General features: G+C 36.9%; 1 protein-coding gene across 6 annotated transcripts in view; it reads right to left on the bottom strand.

Moving 5' to 3' along the window:
- The window catches only part of pip5k1ca (phosphatidylinositol-4-phosphate 5-kinase, type I, gamma a), a 42,790-nt gene that overhangs the window by 22,151 nt on the left and 2,686 nt on the right, over positions 1 to 17,953 (bottom strand). For all 6 annotated transcript variants that reach the window (XR_008633531.1, XM_055164479.1, XM_055164481.1 and 3 more), the window contains exons 2-6: positions 4,622 to 4,650; positions 4,328 to 4,414; positions 4,071 to 4,201; positions 3,320 to 3,437; positions 1,590 to 1,742 (exon numbers count right to left, since the gene is read on the bottom strand). Coding sequence is in view for 5 of the 6 variants with exons in the window: in XM_055164479.1 (XP_055020454.1) it covers positions 1,590 to 1,742; positions 3,320 to 3,437; positions 4,071 to 4,201; positions 4,328 to 4,414; positions 4,622 to 4,650 (518 nt within the window). In the remaining variant the exon portion in view is untranslated. The remainder of the gene's footprint in view (positions 1 to 1,589; positions 1,743 to 3,319; positions 3,438 to 4,070; positions 4,202 to 4,327; positions 4,415 to 4,621; positions 4,651 to 17,953) is intronic.

Here is a 17,953-nt window from a genome sequence, read left to right as displayed (position 1 = left end):
TTATCTCTTCAGTTTAAAGAATGTATATTATTATTATTATTAGCTGATTGTATTATTTTTGTTATTATAATATATTGTGGTGTGTGAGCTACTGCATCCAAATAATTTCCCTTGTGGATCAATAAAGTTTGTCTAAATCTAAGTTTATTACTTGTATTTCTCATTATTATCAACTTGTTTCTGGAACAGGTTTTAAATGTATAAACCGGATAACATTATGCATTCCAATTATCTTACTTATGCCAGCTTGTCTGTTTGTAGTACACTTAATTAAAAGTGTATATATTCCAATATTTGTCCGTATTTGAAACAATGCAGTCTGTATAATGTAATGTCTTGCTCATTTCCTAAATCTGGTCCTGGCCTACGGCTACAGCTGTCCTGCATGAAGCTGAATACTTTTCCTCTCATTACAGCTCCAGTCTCGCACCAATTACCAGAGAAAAGCCTCAAAGCACAGCCAAAACAATGGAAAATCTGAGTGAAAGTGTCCTTAAATTATTAAATCAGTTCTTGTGGTGATCCTTGGATGCGTTTTTTGGCACTTAAATAAACACCGGGATAAAAAGTATGAAATTAAGTTAAGATGAGAGTGAAGAGATGTGGACATAGATGGAGTGGGTGAATAGGCCTTCAGACTGTACAAAGATGGCTACGCTCTGCTGGGCTTAAGTGCAGTACATCCGGTCAGCTATGAAAGCACATGGCCTCAGGTGGAGATAGTACTCTTACGATCCTTCATAAGAACAAGGGCACATCATAACAACAACACAAAGATTGATCGAGTCTCACCATGAGCTAAAGATACACAAGTTAGATTCGTTTATGTTACAAGTGAGCATTTTCACAGCATCAGTATAAATGTAATAACAACAGGACAAAATACAATATCTACAAACGTTCTCACATCTTGTTTGGAAAATGGACAGAAAAAGGTATACTGTATTATAGATTTTCCAACAAAACATTTGTAGTTACGGTAGTACCCAACACATTGTACCATATCTTATATTATGCATTTGAAGTTGATAAATCGATAAATTTTTTCCAAACTATTATACACAAAATAGCCAACGATGAATAATACTTAACGTTTTTACTAAGAATGATGACCTTAGAGAATATAGAAATTATGGTTTAAAGCAGGTTCTTTTCATCTAATTTGTTTGTATATTTATTGTAAGTGAGTAATTGTATTATAAGCTAACTCTCTGGACTAGAATTATACAGAAAAAACATGAAGCTGAAGCAATCCGTTAAATGCTGCTCCTATGGAAGAGGTTGTTCACTTGCATACATTATAAAGTGTGATCTCATGTCAAGTACAAGAGACACAGATGGAGATGCATGTTAATGTAAGCTGTGACGTGATCTGCTTAGAAACGCCTACAAATCAATAACAAACAAGCCTGAAAGAGCTTTATGAAACAGAAAACTAATTCATTTACGTAGACACTGGTTTGATTTTCTGTTGTCAGCCATCTTTGCACATCTCAAATGCAACTTGAATACAGATTTCCTAATGATTCACCTAAGATATGAGCTGTCACAGAACAGATTGTTTACAAAAAGAATTCAGGTTTGCTTACCATATAATATCCAGGCAGCAGCTTCTGTAAAAACTCAGCCTCTTTGTGCATCACAGTTTTTATGATAAACTCATCGTCTTTTGTAAGGTAGAAAACTGATCCGCTGGCTCCTGGGTTGGACAGCTCGATCAAGGGCTCGTTACATAAAGAATACTGTGGGAGACACAACAGAGAAAGTCAGAGGCCAGTCATTGTAGCATTCACAATACACCAATCATCTAGCATAAAAGCACTTACACTGTCATTATAGCCTTTATCCAGTTTGTGCACATATAATGAGTGTGCGACTGCAGTTTTGAAAATCTGGCACAGTAAGTTGTTAGCTAAGTCCTCTCTACATTTCTGTCCAAAATTATGAACTCAACCTGACCCCAGCTCCACGGTCTGGGTGTGCCAGTCCCCTCCTGTTCTTCTCATTATTAATTTATGTCCAATACTGTGTGATAAACATAGACATACACCATATTGTGTGCCCCCCCCCCCATCAGCTGCTCTTTCTAATATCTTTTAAAATTATAATTACTGTATTTTGTTGATGGTATAGAGACATGGAATATTGTCTTGAATAATTACCTAGCCTGTTTGTCTATCAGTGCAAATATAATTATAAAGCTGTTTGTTTGCAGTTAAAGGTCAGGGAGAACTGCGGTAATAGTAATTCTCGATAGTAAATACATTTTGTTAAATTCTTTATATTACCATTATTTTAATAAACCATTAGATGTTCTTTGTGTGATTTTAACAGCTCATTAAGACTGTTTCAGTGCCTTATAAAATAACAAGTGTCTGTCAGAAGGTGAAGGCCTCAGTCCACCTTCAGCTAATGGCTCTATTTTCAAACATCTCTGTATCCTGTTTGACATTTACAACATACTGTTTTTAATAGGGGGTAGAAAGGAAAATGCTAGATCTGACAAAGATTTTTACAATCAAAGTGTAGCCTAAAGTAACCCGGTGGCACAAAAATACAAGTAATAGGAAAATAAAAATCAAATCCAATATTGCTACATCAAAACAACATTACTGACTGATTTCTCCTTTGAGCCAAAACACCACTTATGATATTATTTATGGACTTTAGATATTTAAAAAAATAAATAAAAATTGCGCAAATAGTAGCTAAAAAGTTTAATAAAATACTGTAGAGAGGCAAATGCTGCCAGTTCCATTATAGACCAAGTGAATATGCAAAAACACTGAGTAATGATTGCGTGTTTGGTGCTAGCCCTGATCTGTGCAGAGAATCAGCTCCTCAGTGCTGATAGAGAGAGACAAGTCATACAGCCTTAAGAGCCTCTCTGACTTTATGGGCTCTCGTTTCATAAATTACCTTAAAATTGCTTCCTTGATGTACAGCAGTAAAAAAAGATTAGGGAAAGGAGTGCTGTGGATTTGGCTGCTAATATTGCAAGCATTTTGTAATATTTGAGGTCTTTTGAGGTCTATATCGTTCCTAAGGCAAAGTATTAATAATAAAGCAACCAGATTGAATAATGAATTATCTTTTTTCTATAAATATTGTTTGATTGATTATTTGTTGTAATACCTTGATAACACTCAACTTCAATTTAGTACAAATTCATTTTTCTGCCAGACTCTTATTACATTGACTGCGAAAAATTGAAAAGCACAGCAAAAGCATCCAATATACTTCTACACTTCGTCTATCCAAAATGCCTTTTAATAGTGTTTTTATCTTATTGACTGTATTTATGTGTGAGCAGACTTACCAGGTAGTCATCTGGCCTGATGCCAAAGAGCTCTCTGAAGTAACGGAAGGCCACAGGAGCGTACGTTTTGAAACGGAAATCTGGGAAATGATGAGCTGGAGTCAGGTTGCTCCCTTCACTGTAAAGAAACATCAGTAGACATTATTAAATGCATTAGACTTCTGAATTACAAATGAGAAAATAGTGGCCTATATACAGTAGTTAACAATGAGGATGCACTATACAGCTGCACTACACTGCACATAAACCAAGCACTGGACTTTACATTTAAAAACATGCCTTTTTAAAGGTGCACTATGTAAATTTTCTGGTTGGATTCTGCCACCTGCTTGAATCCATGGAGCAATTATTGCTTTGCCTGGAATGTTCAGCTGAATGGCATTTAACACATCTATTGACAAGCAGGTGCAGACACCAGGCAAATTTACAGGTCAGATCTATCTTGAGGCGAGTTTGCTCAAAGTAAGAAAGCATGTTTTTCAAGGTGTGTTTTTTTAGTAAAATAAACAATTTAATAAATCCATAAGTTCAATGCCATACTGTGGAACGTTCCAGGCAAAGCAATAAAGATATTTGTCTTTTCTTTGTTACCTGTTGCTGTCAATTGAACTGCTCCATTTGTTTCCTCAAGGAGATAAATGATGTGTAAGATAAGGTAAGGTATACTTTACTGTCCCTGTAGGTAAACATATTTTCTGCATTTGACCCATCTTAATTTGATTAACTAACTGAAAGTGAGTAAAAGTGTCACCTGGGAAAGAAAATGCTCTCCACAACGTAGAAGTCTTGCATTAAAACATCTCTCTCTGGTTTGGAGCTCAGGTTGCCCACTGTGTAACCGATGCCCAGCTGGATAGCACCTTTCAAAGCTGATGATGTGGTCTGGACGAGGGGGTAAAGGACCCATGAGGATGTAATGAGTGAAAAGACCATAAGTGAGAAATAAAGCAGCACATAAAAAAGTCGATACTGCACATTCAGATAACTTACTGGCCTTATATAACTCACCTTCTTGTAAGTTGTCTCTCCTGATGCATCGACTCCTCTGTGGCCGATCTTCTTGCCCTGGCCTGGTTGCCCTGACGACGAGGGCATCTGAGGAAGATAGAAAAGGTTTTGTTAGACTGATTTTGACCAGTTTTTCTTTTTTTTTCTTATACAAGTAATTGTGACTGTCATTACACTATATATATTTTAACATGTTACCATGAAAAGTTCATTTGAGCAATTTAACCCTCTTTGAGCTAATATTAACAACCTGAAAAGTGAACAGTGTCTTTATGAAAAATCATGGGGGCTTACCTCTGTGATGAAGGCTTTCTTGGCTGCTTCTGTAAGAGAAAAGAGAGAAAAAAGATGTCTTAGTTTGTCCTTTAGACAGGTCCATCACTCTGCTCCATTAGCACACGGCTCTGACACAAAGACGAATCCCACAGGACGGACAGAGGCATCCAACAAGATGCAATAACACTGTCAAACACAAATGTGTGACTGAAGAGGGCCAGGAGAGCTGCAGACACATAGCATCAGTGCCTTGTATTGTCTCATATCAGAACAACCAGAAGAAGAAAGTGTATGATCGTCTGAACAATTAAGGAAAAAATACTGGATTCTGATTTTTCCGAAAAATTGCGATTTATGTAATACAGGTATGTACGGTTGGTTTCTGTTCAAAGTTGATATTTAAACAAAACAAAGCGCATAATCATTTGCGAGAAGACTGAAATGTAACCGGTTAAAGTAATACAAGTCCTATAATAGACAATTCCACTTTGCATCTCTCGTGTATGATGGTAAAAATATTCTTACGTATCACTTACAAATAACTATGCATCATGTAGAGAATACATAGCTCATGGCCCTGTGCACCATTTTCAGAGCAACAAACATGACGAAATTACTGCAGTTAAACACTTAATAAATCTTCACTCTTTGTAACATGGCACTAAAGTGTGGTTGGAGCATTGTTAAAGAACAAGCAGTTTTACCACAGTGTTTAGAGGTGTTTAGAGCCAGTAATCTTTGGATTTTGTAGCCTTCAGCCATTTAACAATAATCTGCTACACATAAAAACACTTTTGAAACAACAAAGCCAGATATTATCGTGAAGAAATACTACTATGCACAAATGTTTTCAAAATGTAATGCTACCACTAGTGTTCAGAATCCCACAATCTTTTTTTTTTATAACTTTGTTTTTATTGGTTTTAAGTAACATTTCAAACCACAAAAAAACAGTATAAAATAAAAAAAAAACAAAAAAAAAAACAATAAACAAACAATGTAACAACAATCTGGAGTTACAGGTTCTTATTTAAACATGTATTTGGTATTGACATTTGTATGCACTATATTGTTTTTTTGATGTCATTGATGAAAACATTCCATTTTTCCCATTGCTCATTGTATTTGTACCCTTTAAGTTTCAGATTATATGTTATTCTTTCCATCATTGAAATATTCTCCACGATCCTGATCCAGTCTTGTTGTGCAGGTGGATCTGGTTGTAACCAATTCTTTGTAATTGCCTTTTTAGATGCAGCTAAAATAATTTTTTGCCAAATACATGTCCTCGTTCCTTACTGCATCAGATATATTTCCCAGATACATCACCAGACATGTGTTCGGAATTCCATATCCCAGAATAGTCGTTAAGGTTAAGTTCAATTGGTCCCAATATACCCGAATTTTCAGGCAATTCCAAAACACATGTGCGTGATCAGCGTCCCTTTCTCCACATAACCTCCAGCACTCCTGCGGGGTAGAAGTCTGTCTACTTTTGATTTTAGGTGTAATGAAAAAACGTGTCAAATTCTTCCAACAATATTCCCTCCACAACAGTGAATTAGTAGTACTATGGTGTATTTTACACATCTGAAACCATTCTGCATCTGTTATATTAATTGACAACTCTGTTTCCCATTTCTGTTTTAGGTAAAGAGTTGTTTCTTCTCTACTTTCCCCCAGAGAGTTGTAGAAAGCTGAAATTGCTTTTATATTTTTTTTGTTCATATGAATCTTTTACTACCCCAATTACACCTAGTGTGTCCTCCCATAAGTCAGGTTTACTTTGTTTTATATAGTAATCTCTCACTTGCAAATATCTATAAAAGTCTTTATGTTCTAAATCAAATTTCTCCTTTAGTTGTTGAAAGCTCATTAGCTTTCCATTTTTCAAAAGAGTACAGACTGCATTTATCCCTTTTAATTCCCATTGTTTGAATGATTGGTCAAGTTGCCCTGGTTTAAATTTTTGATCATACCTAAACCATCTCAGTAGAAAGGATTTTTCTCTCAGTTTATATTTTTCTACTACAGTGTACCACGTTTCTAGTGTAAACTTCACAATTTGGTTCATCTTGCCCTTAAGGAATGATGATAATTGTTTATCAGATATAAGTATTTGTATTTTATAACCCTCAACTTCTTTTTCAATGTCTTTCCACCGTGCTTCATAGTCTGGCCTGCACCAGCATGCTAGAGGTCTGAGTTGAGCTCCAAGAAAGTACTCCCTTAGATTGGGCAGAGCCATCCCCCCTTTCTGTTTAGGAAGTTGCAAAGTTGTGAACTTTATTCTTGCCTTTTTCCCATTCCAAATAAACCTTGAGATCATTTTATCCCATGTTTTGAATTTGTTTTGAGGTACAGGAAGTGGGAGGGATTGAAACAAATACAACAGTCTAGGGAGGACATTCATTTTTATAATTTGTATTCTAGAGTAAAAATTCGTAGGCAGAGTAGACCATCGCGCTCTAAATCTTTTCTAATGTCTCCTTCTATTTTACTGTAGTTAGTCTGAGACATATCGGAAAGCGACTTTGTCAAAGTTATACCCAAATATTTCATAGTTTCTGAGTCCCACTTTAATTTATATTGGTTTTTAAGGTTTTGGGAAGGTGAATAATTGAATGTTAGAATTTGTGTCTTAGATATATTTATTTTATAACCTGATAGGTATTCGAATGTACGGAATAGATGCATTAAATTAGGAAGGCAGTATTCAGGATTTCGCAGGAAAATAATAACATCATCTGCGAAAAGTCCAATAAGATGCTGTTGCCCTGCGAATGTAACACCCTCCAAGTTTGAATTTTGCCTTACTGCCTGTGCTAGGGGCTCAGCGTATAGAGCAAACAGAATCGGTGAAAGAACACAGCCCTGCCTAGTCCCTCTCTGGAGCTCAATCCTATCCGTTAGGCTGCCGTTCACCTTGATTCTAGCTGTGGGTTTGTGATAGAGCGTCTTAATACACTGGATTGAGCTGTGATTAAAGCCAAATTTTCCTAAGACTTCATATAAGAATTGCCAACTAACATCACTAACTAACAATCCCACAATCTATGTCGTAATAACAGGATGCAGTTTGTTGAGTAGAGCAATCGGAGAACTGTTTGCACCAAAAGGCCTGAAATAGACACGTAATTACAGAGGTATAACACTCAGCATAATAATGAAAGGAGGGTAGTGAGGGCAGCGGAGGAATGAAAGGAGAAGAGGAGGATGAAAGGAGGATGAGAGTGACACAAGAGCGGTCTGATGAATTCACTGTGTTATCACCAGGAGCAAAAACACCAACCATCCATCCGTCCAGATGGTGGTATTTCGTACAGATACGTGACAGCAGCAGCACTTTCAAACACAGAATATTCCAGTGACTCAGAGGATGTGGCAGATTTGTAAATACTAAGAAACATATGTCTCAATTGTATGATGAATTTATTAAAGAGCCCATATTACGCTATTTTGTGATCTATGTTTTAATGTTGTTTCCTCACCACAAACATATTCAAACATATTTAGGACCTCTTCTCTCCACAGAAATGCTCTGTTCCACCTTGTGATGTCATGTGGTAATACATTTCAGCCCTGGAATTACCTATCTCTACTGAACTAAAGGTAAAATGTAGCTGCCAACTTGAAAACTACAGCTTCATGACATCACAAGGTGGGACAGAGCATTTTGAGCTTTGGAGATGTAGACAGACTAATAATAAAGAATTACTCAAAACGTGTGAATGAAACAAAACACAAGTAACAACATTTCAACATGACTTAAAGCTCACAAGAGTCAGTTTTGCATAATATAGGATGTTTAAGGGAAAAACTGGTGCCCTATGTATGCTTTTCTGGTGGAGGGTCTGATTGTCTCCATGGAGATATTTTTGCTGTGGCTGGAATGTTCCACAGTATGACATGAACGTTTTATATTTATCTTGTGTTGATCAATTGCAGTTGCTTTTATTGCTTGAAAATACACTGAAAAACATCCTTTCTTACTGTGAGAGGGCTCAGCTCTGACTTATAGCTTGGCCTGGTTTTGTTGAACTTGACTCCATGAAGATTTAGAAGTTTAATGCCATACTGTGGAACATTCCAGACAATGCAATATCATCCCCATGGAGACAAGCAGGTGGTGGACCCTCCAAGAATAAACATACTTTTTAATGAAATGCTTTTTACAGACTTTGTTTCACACATATATAATCTCCCATAAATATACCTGTCTCTATCCCAACAGTGTGCAGTTGGCAGACTTATTGATACACTGGCAGACTTGCTTGCTCAATCTCTTTAGTTTAAATAGTGAGAGAAAGTCAAAGATAAAGGGAGCCAACCGCACTGTTGTGTAACTTGTTTGGGTTGGTTTTACTGTGGCTAAGCACATGTATTGTCAAAGAGTATCTACTTCAGCATTTTATTTATTCATGTACAATGCCACACAGAAAACTAAAGAAAAACAAACTACACATTCAAACAAACAAGCTTAAAGCAAATATTTTTTTTTGCCAGTGAGAATTTGTTCTGAATGAGGGGTTTTGTTGCTTAGTCTAAAAATGTCCCAGTTACCAAAAAAGCAGGTTCATATTTAACATGCTCCAGTGTGTCCTTGGAAACCACTGAACAATGTCAAATTGTAAGGTAGCTCACTGAGTAATGCTAACCTAGGACTGTACAGCTCAGAGGTGGTCCAGCACATCCCACCGGTTCATATGTGTTCAGAGCTGAATAGATACCCTCTCACTCCTGTCTCTCTCTCCTTTCCTTTCTATCCCTCTCTCCTTCACCTCTCTCCCTCTTTCTTTCTCTCTCCCTTTCTTTCGCTCTGCCTGCCGCTCGTGCCTCTCCATGTGACTGAGCAGAGCAGTAACCCCCTCCTTATTCACCCCATCTCTCTCCCTCTGTCGCACACATTTTCTCCAAGACGAGCCAAAGCAATCCCGTAGCACTCTCCCATCTGTAAATCAAACAAACAGAAATAGTACAGGAATTCAGATAATTAAAGACGAGGCAATATTGTATGATGCACAATTAAAACTGTGTGATTGCTCATGTCTCTCATTTGTGTACACTGTGACATTTGTACAGACACATCTCTTCCTTTTTGCACGTCTAAACTTGTTCTGTGCACTAAAGGTATTCAAGTGATGAAAGATTGTGTTCAAAGAAAAAAACAAGTGTGAGAAAAACTGTGGAGATCCAGGCAAAAAGTCTGCTTCAACTTGGCCTCCTTATGTCAGACACACCAACCAACCACCATGACAATTGACGCACATACAAAGCTATAGACAAAGAACTAGATAGATGCCTGCACAATCCCCTAACTATAAACATTTATCTAGGCCATAATCATAATTACAATGATTTATTTTGATCTCTCTCTGTTGAAACCACAATCATTTCAAACAATTACTTACCTAAATTAACCTAATAGAAAATACTGGGCTAAAGTATTTTATATTTGTGACACTTTTGAAAGCCACTGTGGATTAGAAAAGTGCTTTTGCTCCAGGTTAGAACTATCTCACATATCATTCTCAATGGCCAGTAATCATAATTGAAATTATAATTACCAATTTGATTAATTGCACAGCCCTACCTCTATTTCTTCTTTAGCTTAGGGATGTAACAGTATCCAAATGTCCCGGTCCAATGCTATCAAGATGTGTATCTCATGGTATAATATTCCTAACAAATTTTGGAGATTTTAAAAGAATTGTAAAAATGCTACTTTTTTCCATTTAAAATGCCTTCAAATTACTTTGGTGTGAATCACTACTGCCATAATCCAAATAACTAAGTGCTTATCAACAGTTATTTCTTTGCGCTATCTGCATTAAAACAAAGCAAATGATCATAGTCTATGTAGTTTTCTCTGCCTTTTAGCTGCTGCATCAAAATGAGTTCATGATTAGATTGTGACAGCCCACAATAACAATCTATATAGACTTTTGAAGATTCAATATTATGTTATTTCAGTTATTGTAATATCCCTACTTTAGCTATGACATTATTAGGAAACCCTTCATGACAATTATAATTTGTTACTATTTATTTCATGAGCTTTAATCAGGTTACATTACTGTATATTTGAGGTTTCCGTCTCACATTACAATCCTCCAGTGCAATAACATGATACAGTATAGACACTACAAGCGAGAATAATCGATGGAATTGATGTAGTGTACTCAAGCTGACACAGACAAGACCCCTTCAACAAAAGGCATTTTGAAATACCATAATGCCATTTTATTGTAAGCAATTTATGGATGTGACTGGCACGATACAGGGTATGTGCAATAGATACCCAAGTAGACAATGGTCCTTTTTTAAGTTCTATTTGCACTGTTTTAGAATAAATGCATTAATGGTAGTAATCAAACGTACAAAATCATTTTAAAAAGCTCTATCAGACAGAAAGCATGTTGTCAGCTGACCAGAATACACTCCCCTAATGTTCCGTCACATACACAGAATTGCAAAATATACAAAACAATGAAAACCCGGTGGAAACATCATGCAGGACATTTTTTTCCCCTGGTGAACTCTATACTATATTACAGAGACAGGATTTTCCAATATGTGTCAATATGTTTAGACATAAGTAGTATAAACCTGCAGTTTCTAAAAATGTTAATATTTACTTAAATTGGTTTGGTGGTTTGGCCTCTAATGCTAAACTAAAAACATACTATACTTGGAGGCCTAATTTTGCAGGTGCTGTAGTCTGCTTCCCACTGTAAAAAAAAAAACAGCTTTACTTTTGAACATAATACAATCAGAGCAAAACATAGTCATGCCAACACAAAATAGGCTTCTGTATAGTTAACATGACCATTTACAAGTCCTGTTTACCTCTCTAAGGACACCCTCTGTGTTAACAGAAAGAGGCAGCAGTCAGAGCATCACAATCCTCAGTGTTGCCTGGGGAGTGGAACAATAAATAGACCTGTACAAATAAATATCTCCTTATGAGTGTTCCTACGACAGGCTGCTATGTGTTTTAATGGACCACACGCACACACCAGCGCTAAAAGCCTAACAAATTAAGAGTCACCGTGCTGGATGGTGGAAATACATGAGACTTATGGCAGCTATTTTATAGAGAATGGTTGGACAATATTAAAAATCCAGTAGTTTTATATTGTAGCCCAAATGTATACAATATGGAGGTAACATCATCAGGAAATATATATATGAACAAACAAAAATGAAACTGAAAAAACATTCACTAAACTATAACACATCAAATGTATTTCTCAAAATACAACCAAAAATCTAAACAAAACTGAAGATGAAAATTAACTGGTCCTCAAAGCAAATTTTATAACCTACACCTATATATGGAAGAACTTCTCAATAATGTGGAACAAGCTGATTAGCGAGGAGACAGCGTTAAAATTTATTTAACAGAAAGATGCAATGAACAATGTTATATAATTACATACAACATAATTAATCCTTTAACAAAAAAGTAAAGTAGAAATGAATTTATGTATGCATTTTTTCCATAAATGAACTAGCCAACACATAAATTGACTATGTGATGTTAATGTCTGTCAGAGGAAAGCGCAGCAGCGTTAGCCGTGTTACACTAAATGAGATCGATATCAGGATTCCCTGAGGACAAGCTAAGTAAGAGGCCGTCTCTAAAATGATTGTTTGTTATCCTGACAGAGGCTAAATAATGGCTTTCACAAATATCGACCAAGTGGTAATTTTTCATGGCCACTGACATTTGGGTATTGTGCCAAAGTTCACCTGACACGACCAAAACACAACTAAAATCCATAGGGCAGATCAATCATTTCAAGATCATTTTGTTGTGTTTTTGTGGCAGTAATCAACACATTGTGTGAGTTGTCAAGAGTCAAGTGTTACAACCCAGTGCTAGGGACAGAGGAAAGTAACACAAACCAGATATGATGTAATGTAAACAGGTTTTATAAAGTGGTGTAGGTAAGTACAATAACAAAAAAAATAAACGTTTCACATTTGATAATTCGGAATTCCCCAAAGTTACTAAACCACTCATAAACTAAGGTAGTTAACAGTAACAAAAAACACTGCCCAAGGGCCGAGCCAAACTGGCAAAACTAAAAATTATAGTAACAAACACATTTTACAATATCAAAGGGCGAACGTCTACAGATGTGAGGGGCGAACTGAAACTGCCATCCAGCCGCCAGGAGGGACAGGCGCACAGCTTTTATTGGTCGAGGGGATTGATGTGGAAGGATGTGGAAGGATGTGGAAGGAAGGGATCGGAGGAACGGGACGTCAATCCTCCAACCACAGCACAAGGGGTGTCGGAGCCTGCCCACAACATTGGAACCATGGCCCACCAGTCAGATAGCAGGCACCACACAGGACATGCAAATACGGAAGATACAAGCGGTAATACAAACGGGGAGCACCAGGCGATGCGGAGCCGGAGACAGGCCGCGAGCCGTAACATCAAGTCATATGTAGTCTTCTCGAAATGGCAAACAGGATATCCTTTATATACTAATTTTGTGTTTTGTAGTCAACAGAGGCATATTCTTTCCATGTTTACTTTGCATGCCTGACATGAGGGCTGCCAATATATGACTAGTCATCTTTGGATATCCTTGGTATGCCAAGGCTATATAGTACAGTTAAAGAGTTTAAATAACTCCAGGGCACATCGAGGTACAGAGCTCTTAAATCAGTGGTTATGGGGGCATTCAGGACATAATGTTACCATTTAACCTCTTAAATGTACCCTGTTGGGAGCCTTCACAGTAAAGTCTATCACAGTATATCACGTCTGCTGCAGTTTGTAAGTCTCATGCCCAGCTGGCAGAGCTTTTAGACACTGACACTCACAATTAAGGCGTCATCAACTTCCTAATGCTAAGCTTTTCAAAGAGGCTTTTGGCATTCCTTACAATTACAGGACCAAATAATGACCTCAACCTTTGCGCTGACGGTAAACAGAGTTGCTGCCAGTGTAAACGGCAAACATTGGTCTAAATGTAATGCAAATTCAAGGGAATACAGTGGACTTTGGGCTAAATATAACCGTCTCAGCTTTAGTCATTCCACATTATTTCTTAAATAAGACTGAGTCCATATTGCACAACAACTGCACTGTATTTGAGAGAAAAAGCTCCAAGAGCAAAGGCTAAAAAGGACATCTTTTCAATGACACAAGTCATCCATTATAACCAATGCCAACAGGCCAGGAAAGGACTTAAACACTGCCTCCAGCTGGTTATAAAAATATCCTTTTTAGAACTGTGTCTTCATGCATGTAAATGTCTGGACATATTTAGAAAAGCAGCGGACCGCAACATCAGCTCCAGATGATAATATGAGTCTAAAAATAGTTGTTTATAATTAAAACTTTGTCCAGAAATAGCTAATATTTGAAAATAAGTACAAATTTATATTATGATCACCTCTGATTGACTCTGATTTGAAAAGTTCCTAAGGGCCATTTGGGTAACACCATGACAGTGGCTTGTAGCAGTGTTGGAACTTACTGTACATAGGCTGCCCCAAATTCAGTCTCTTTTTCACTGTGATTCAGTGGAAACTAATTATGCAGACTCACATTACAGTTAGCTGTCTAATCACTGTCAGTAAAAGTAACATATGCATTAATCTAAAAGGAGAACTATTGGTGGTTTGTATGTTGTCTGATCCGTGATCCCAGTTCAATTCGTGTAACTAATGTACATCTCACATTTTAAGGTGGATCCTTGCTTATGTATATAATTTACTTACTTTACCATTGCCAAGTATGGGGAAAACACCGCTTCAACATAAAAATAATGTTGGATGTGTTTGGGTCACTTGGACAGTCATGGTAATCTATCACAGTCACTGTTACTCTACTCTCTCTAATCTCATCCTGTCTCCTGTGATGCCCGACTTTGCCATGGATTAGGATAAAATGGCACCAAGGGCAGGTGGAAGGAGAGACACGAGCAGCACGTTTCTGTTGTGCCTTTCTCTAGTCTAGTGTGTTGTGCGTAACAGAAACTCTGTTTTGCTTCATCAAGAGATTGTTCGTGAAGCCACAGTTGTAAATAACATGGTTAGAATTTAGTAGACTGATTGACAGTTTGGTATTACAGTTTTACTGGACAAATTGCTTAACACTAAAACACTGCAGACAGAAAGGCTGAAAGTGGTGCCAGGTCTTTAGTGATAAAATAGGCAGGATCACTTAAAAATGCATAAATCATCCATGTGCAGTTACAATAAGAACAGCTAGACTAAAGAGATAAAATGCAATTGAATCAAAATCACAGATTGTAAAAGCTGCATACCTGCATGATTTCATTTCTCTGAAACAACAAAATATTCTATCTTTTATAAGTTGCATTTGAAAGCCTGCAAAAGATCTTTACACACAAAACATGTGTAGGCATAGTCTTCCCGGAAATGGGAAGAAGGGTAATGGACATTTAATATAGACAGTGAACTGATTTTTATCATAAATTTGAACTGCCTTGTTTTCTCTTCACTACACATAAGAAGCAGGCTATTGATAGTCTGTAGAATGAAATGCTGTGTCAGCCGTGGTGTTTCTCATAGTCCCAGAGGAAGGTCTTTCTGCTCCTAGACACTGTACTCTGGTCTGGGGGCAGTGCTAAAAACAGCTAAGTCCACTCCAGGCTAAATCATCATAAACACACAACTCCTGACACTCTTATGCAATATATGCTTTTCACCACCGTCAGAGCTGCTGGATCAGAACTAAGCCTAGACGTGTGAGCAGATTTTTAGACATGCAAAAGTAAAGCCATTTTGGATGAAAGAGGACATCTAAAAAGCAGCATAACATATGCTGATGTCAGTTAAGCAATACAAGAACATTTAAAAGAAACTGAACACAAGTAAACAACTTTCACAGCCAAACTTGAGTTTTTTTTGTTGTTTTTTTTTTAAAGTTTTTTTTAAAGTTCTTAAAATATTTTGCCTCTAAAACCTAATTTGAGAGAAAGTGTACAATCTCAAAATTTTGAACTGCAGCAGAAGGATCCTGCATACCACAGTTTGAAAGCCACTGACCTAGGCCATCCATACCAGGAGGCAGGCAATGTATTGTAACCATACAGCAAAATGCCCCATGTTTACTGCTTTAATTAAATCTAATGTGTGTGTTAATGCTTTTTCCTCCAAACTGTTCCATTATCCTGGTCTGATACACCACACACCCACAGACCCACCCTGCATATGGATGGTCACTCTGGAGGTGCACTCATAAATCCTTCTCCTTCTACTGTCTCTTGTATGGAGCTGCTCAGCTCATGGTTTTCAAATACAGTCCTCTCACAGAAACAACAGGGGCAGAGAATAACACAGGAAGATGGAGGGGCCTTTGTGAAGTAGAATTTAACAGCCAGAGTCTGCAGCTGCTGGTATAACACTGAGAGTGTGAAACTGAAACTTCATCTCAAGGTGAAAACAAAGGAGATCTGTTCTCTTAGCAGAGAATCAAATATTTATCTGAAAATGAACAACTAAGGGTAAACATAATGTATACTGTATAACAAAAATAGCTCAAATGAAAGTTGGTAGTTTATTAAATAATTTGACTGGCAGCCTTAACAAATGATCAACTAAAAATTGTTGAAGCACTGTACACTGCATTTTTATAAAATATTATTATAGGTAATAACCATGAAACATAAAAAACAGGCTTTTCTCCCTTTCGACACACTTTTACAATGTTGTAGAGACAAATACTTTTATTTTACCTTGCATTTTAAGCTTATTGTCTACACCTTCTTCAAAATTAACTTCTGGAATTGTTACATTGTATATTTTTTCACTGTGCTATTTTTGAGATTAATGTATTCCCTTAAATGTAGGGTGCAGCTTTGTTCTTATAAGGAGATGTTTCTTGGCATGATATTCTGCTGAATTTGGCAGTCTCCTCTGTGCATAAGAGGAAACGCATTTATATAACCATACAAAGACTATCCAAAGACGTATCCAATAAGAGCACATTGGGTTTAAGTGCTCCAACACAATTGTGGCAAAGTTCTAATACAGCCTGAGCACAAAGCAATATGAAACTTGAAAGAAGTATAATAAACAATAATAGGATTTTCTTAAACAATCGCAACACGTTTTACACTCCCTGACCATGTGCCATTTCTGGATTTTACATGGTGCCCTAAAGCTTCTCTCGATAAAAGATAATTCTCCCTCTTAAAATTTTACAAATTATATATATATATATATATATATATATATATATATATATATATATATATATATATACTGTTTAAATGTTCCTAAAAATCAGGGTCATTGTCTTCGTCAGACAGACAGTGCTCATGCTGCAGGCAGTTCTTATGGGGTAATAATTGCATCCGCAGCCGCCTGTGTGAAACATTTAATTGAAAACAGCAGGTTATTTTGTTCTCTGAGGGGCGCCGGGGACACTGTGAGAGAGAGACAGAGATAGAGTGAGTTTTAGGATTTTTAGTGCCAAGTCACTACACTAACTGTTCATTTTAATCTTGATGAATATCAAAAAGGGACTGATAAGGAGTATTACTAGTATAGTAGAAATATAAGTTACAACTAGTAGTTTAATACTTACAAATACAACAAATATAAAATCTACTACTGTCACAGCAAATCACCAGAATTTGCATATTCATTTGATTTGGATAGTAATTAGTTATCCTGATGATGCAAAAAAATAATCAGGTTTTACAGCTAATAATAGCATAAATTAAAAAGTATACATTTGATATGTTTTAAGTTAAATTAATGGCGTACTTTTCATAACCATTTTATGAAAACTGCTTGAACAGAAAGAAGAAGTAGAAAGAACCAGCTGTGTAGGACGTAAGCCTCTGCGTCACGCTCAATACTATGACATCGGGCGGTCCTGGCCCTTTTTCATCTCCTATTCAAGATCTGTGGAGCGGGGCAAGGTAAGAAGACACCCAGAGGAGAGGCAGCCACAAAAGCATCGTGGAAAAACTAGACGCAGGAGGCAAATACGGTGAGTTATACTGGAGGTAAACAGCCTTTGTACCACAGTCAGCAAATGTGGCCCAGCGGCAGCAGCACCTACACAAAGAGCGAAATAAATGGTGACAAATGAGTGGACCTGGAGACACGTCGAAGAAAGAGAGGAAGAGGTACAGAGGAAATAGACAAAATAATAGGGACCACTTAAGGCTATTTTGAGTCAAAGTAAGACTAAACAGAGACAAAGTGAACATGAACAGCAACATGCATCAAGATGAATGTATGATAGCAACAATGTCAATATCCAAATCTGAAAAGAATAATGAATTTTAAAATGTGTTTTAGTATCATTTGCAGTTTGTCTCTGTTGTGTGACCACATCATTAA

The sequence above is a fragment of the Boleophthalmus pectinirostris genome, unplaced genomic scaffold (genome assembly GCF_026225935.1).
Source record: "Boleophthalmus pectinirostris isolate CB_2022bp ecotype Guang Dong unplaced genomic scaffold, ASM2622593v1 HiC_scaffold_7, whole genome shotgun sequence".
Classification (NCBI taxonomy): domain Eukaryota; kingdom Metazoa; phylum Chordata; class Actinopteri; order Gobiiformes; family Gobiidae; genus Boleophthalmus; species Boleophthalmus pectinirostris.
This window is presented reverse-complemented; position numbering and strand designations above follow the sequence as displayed.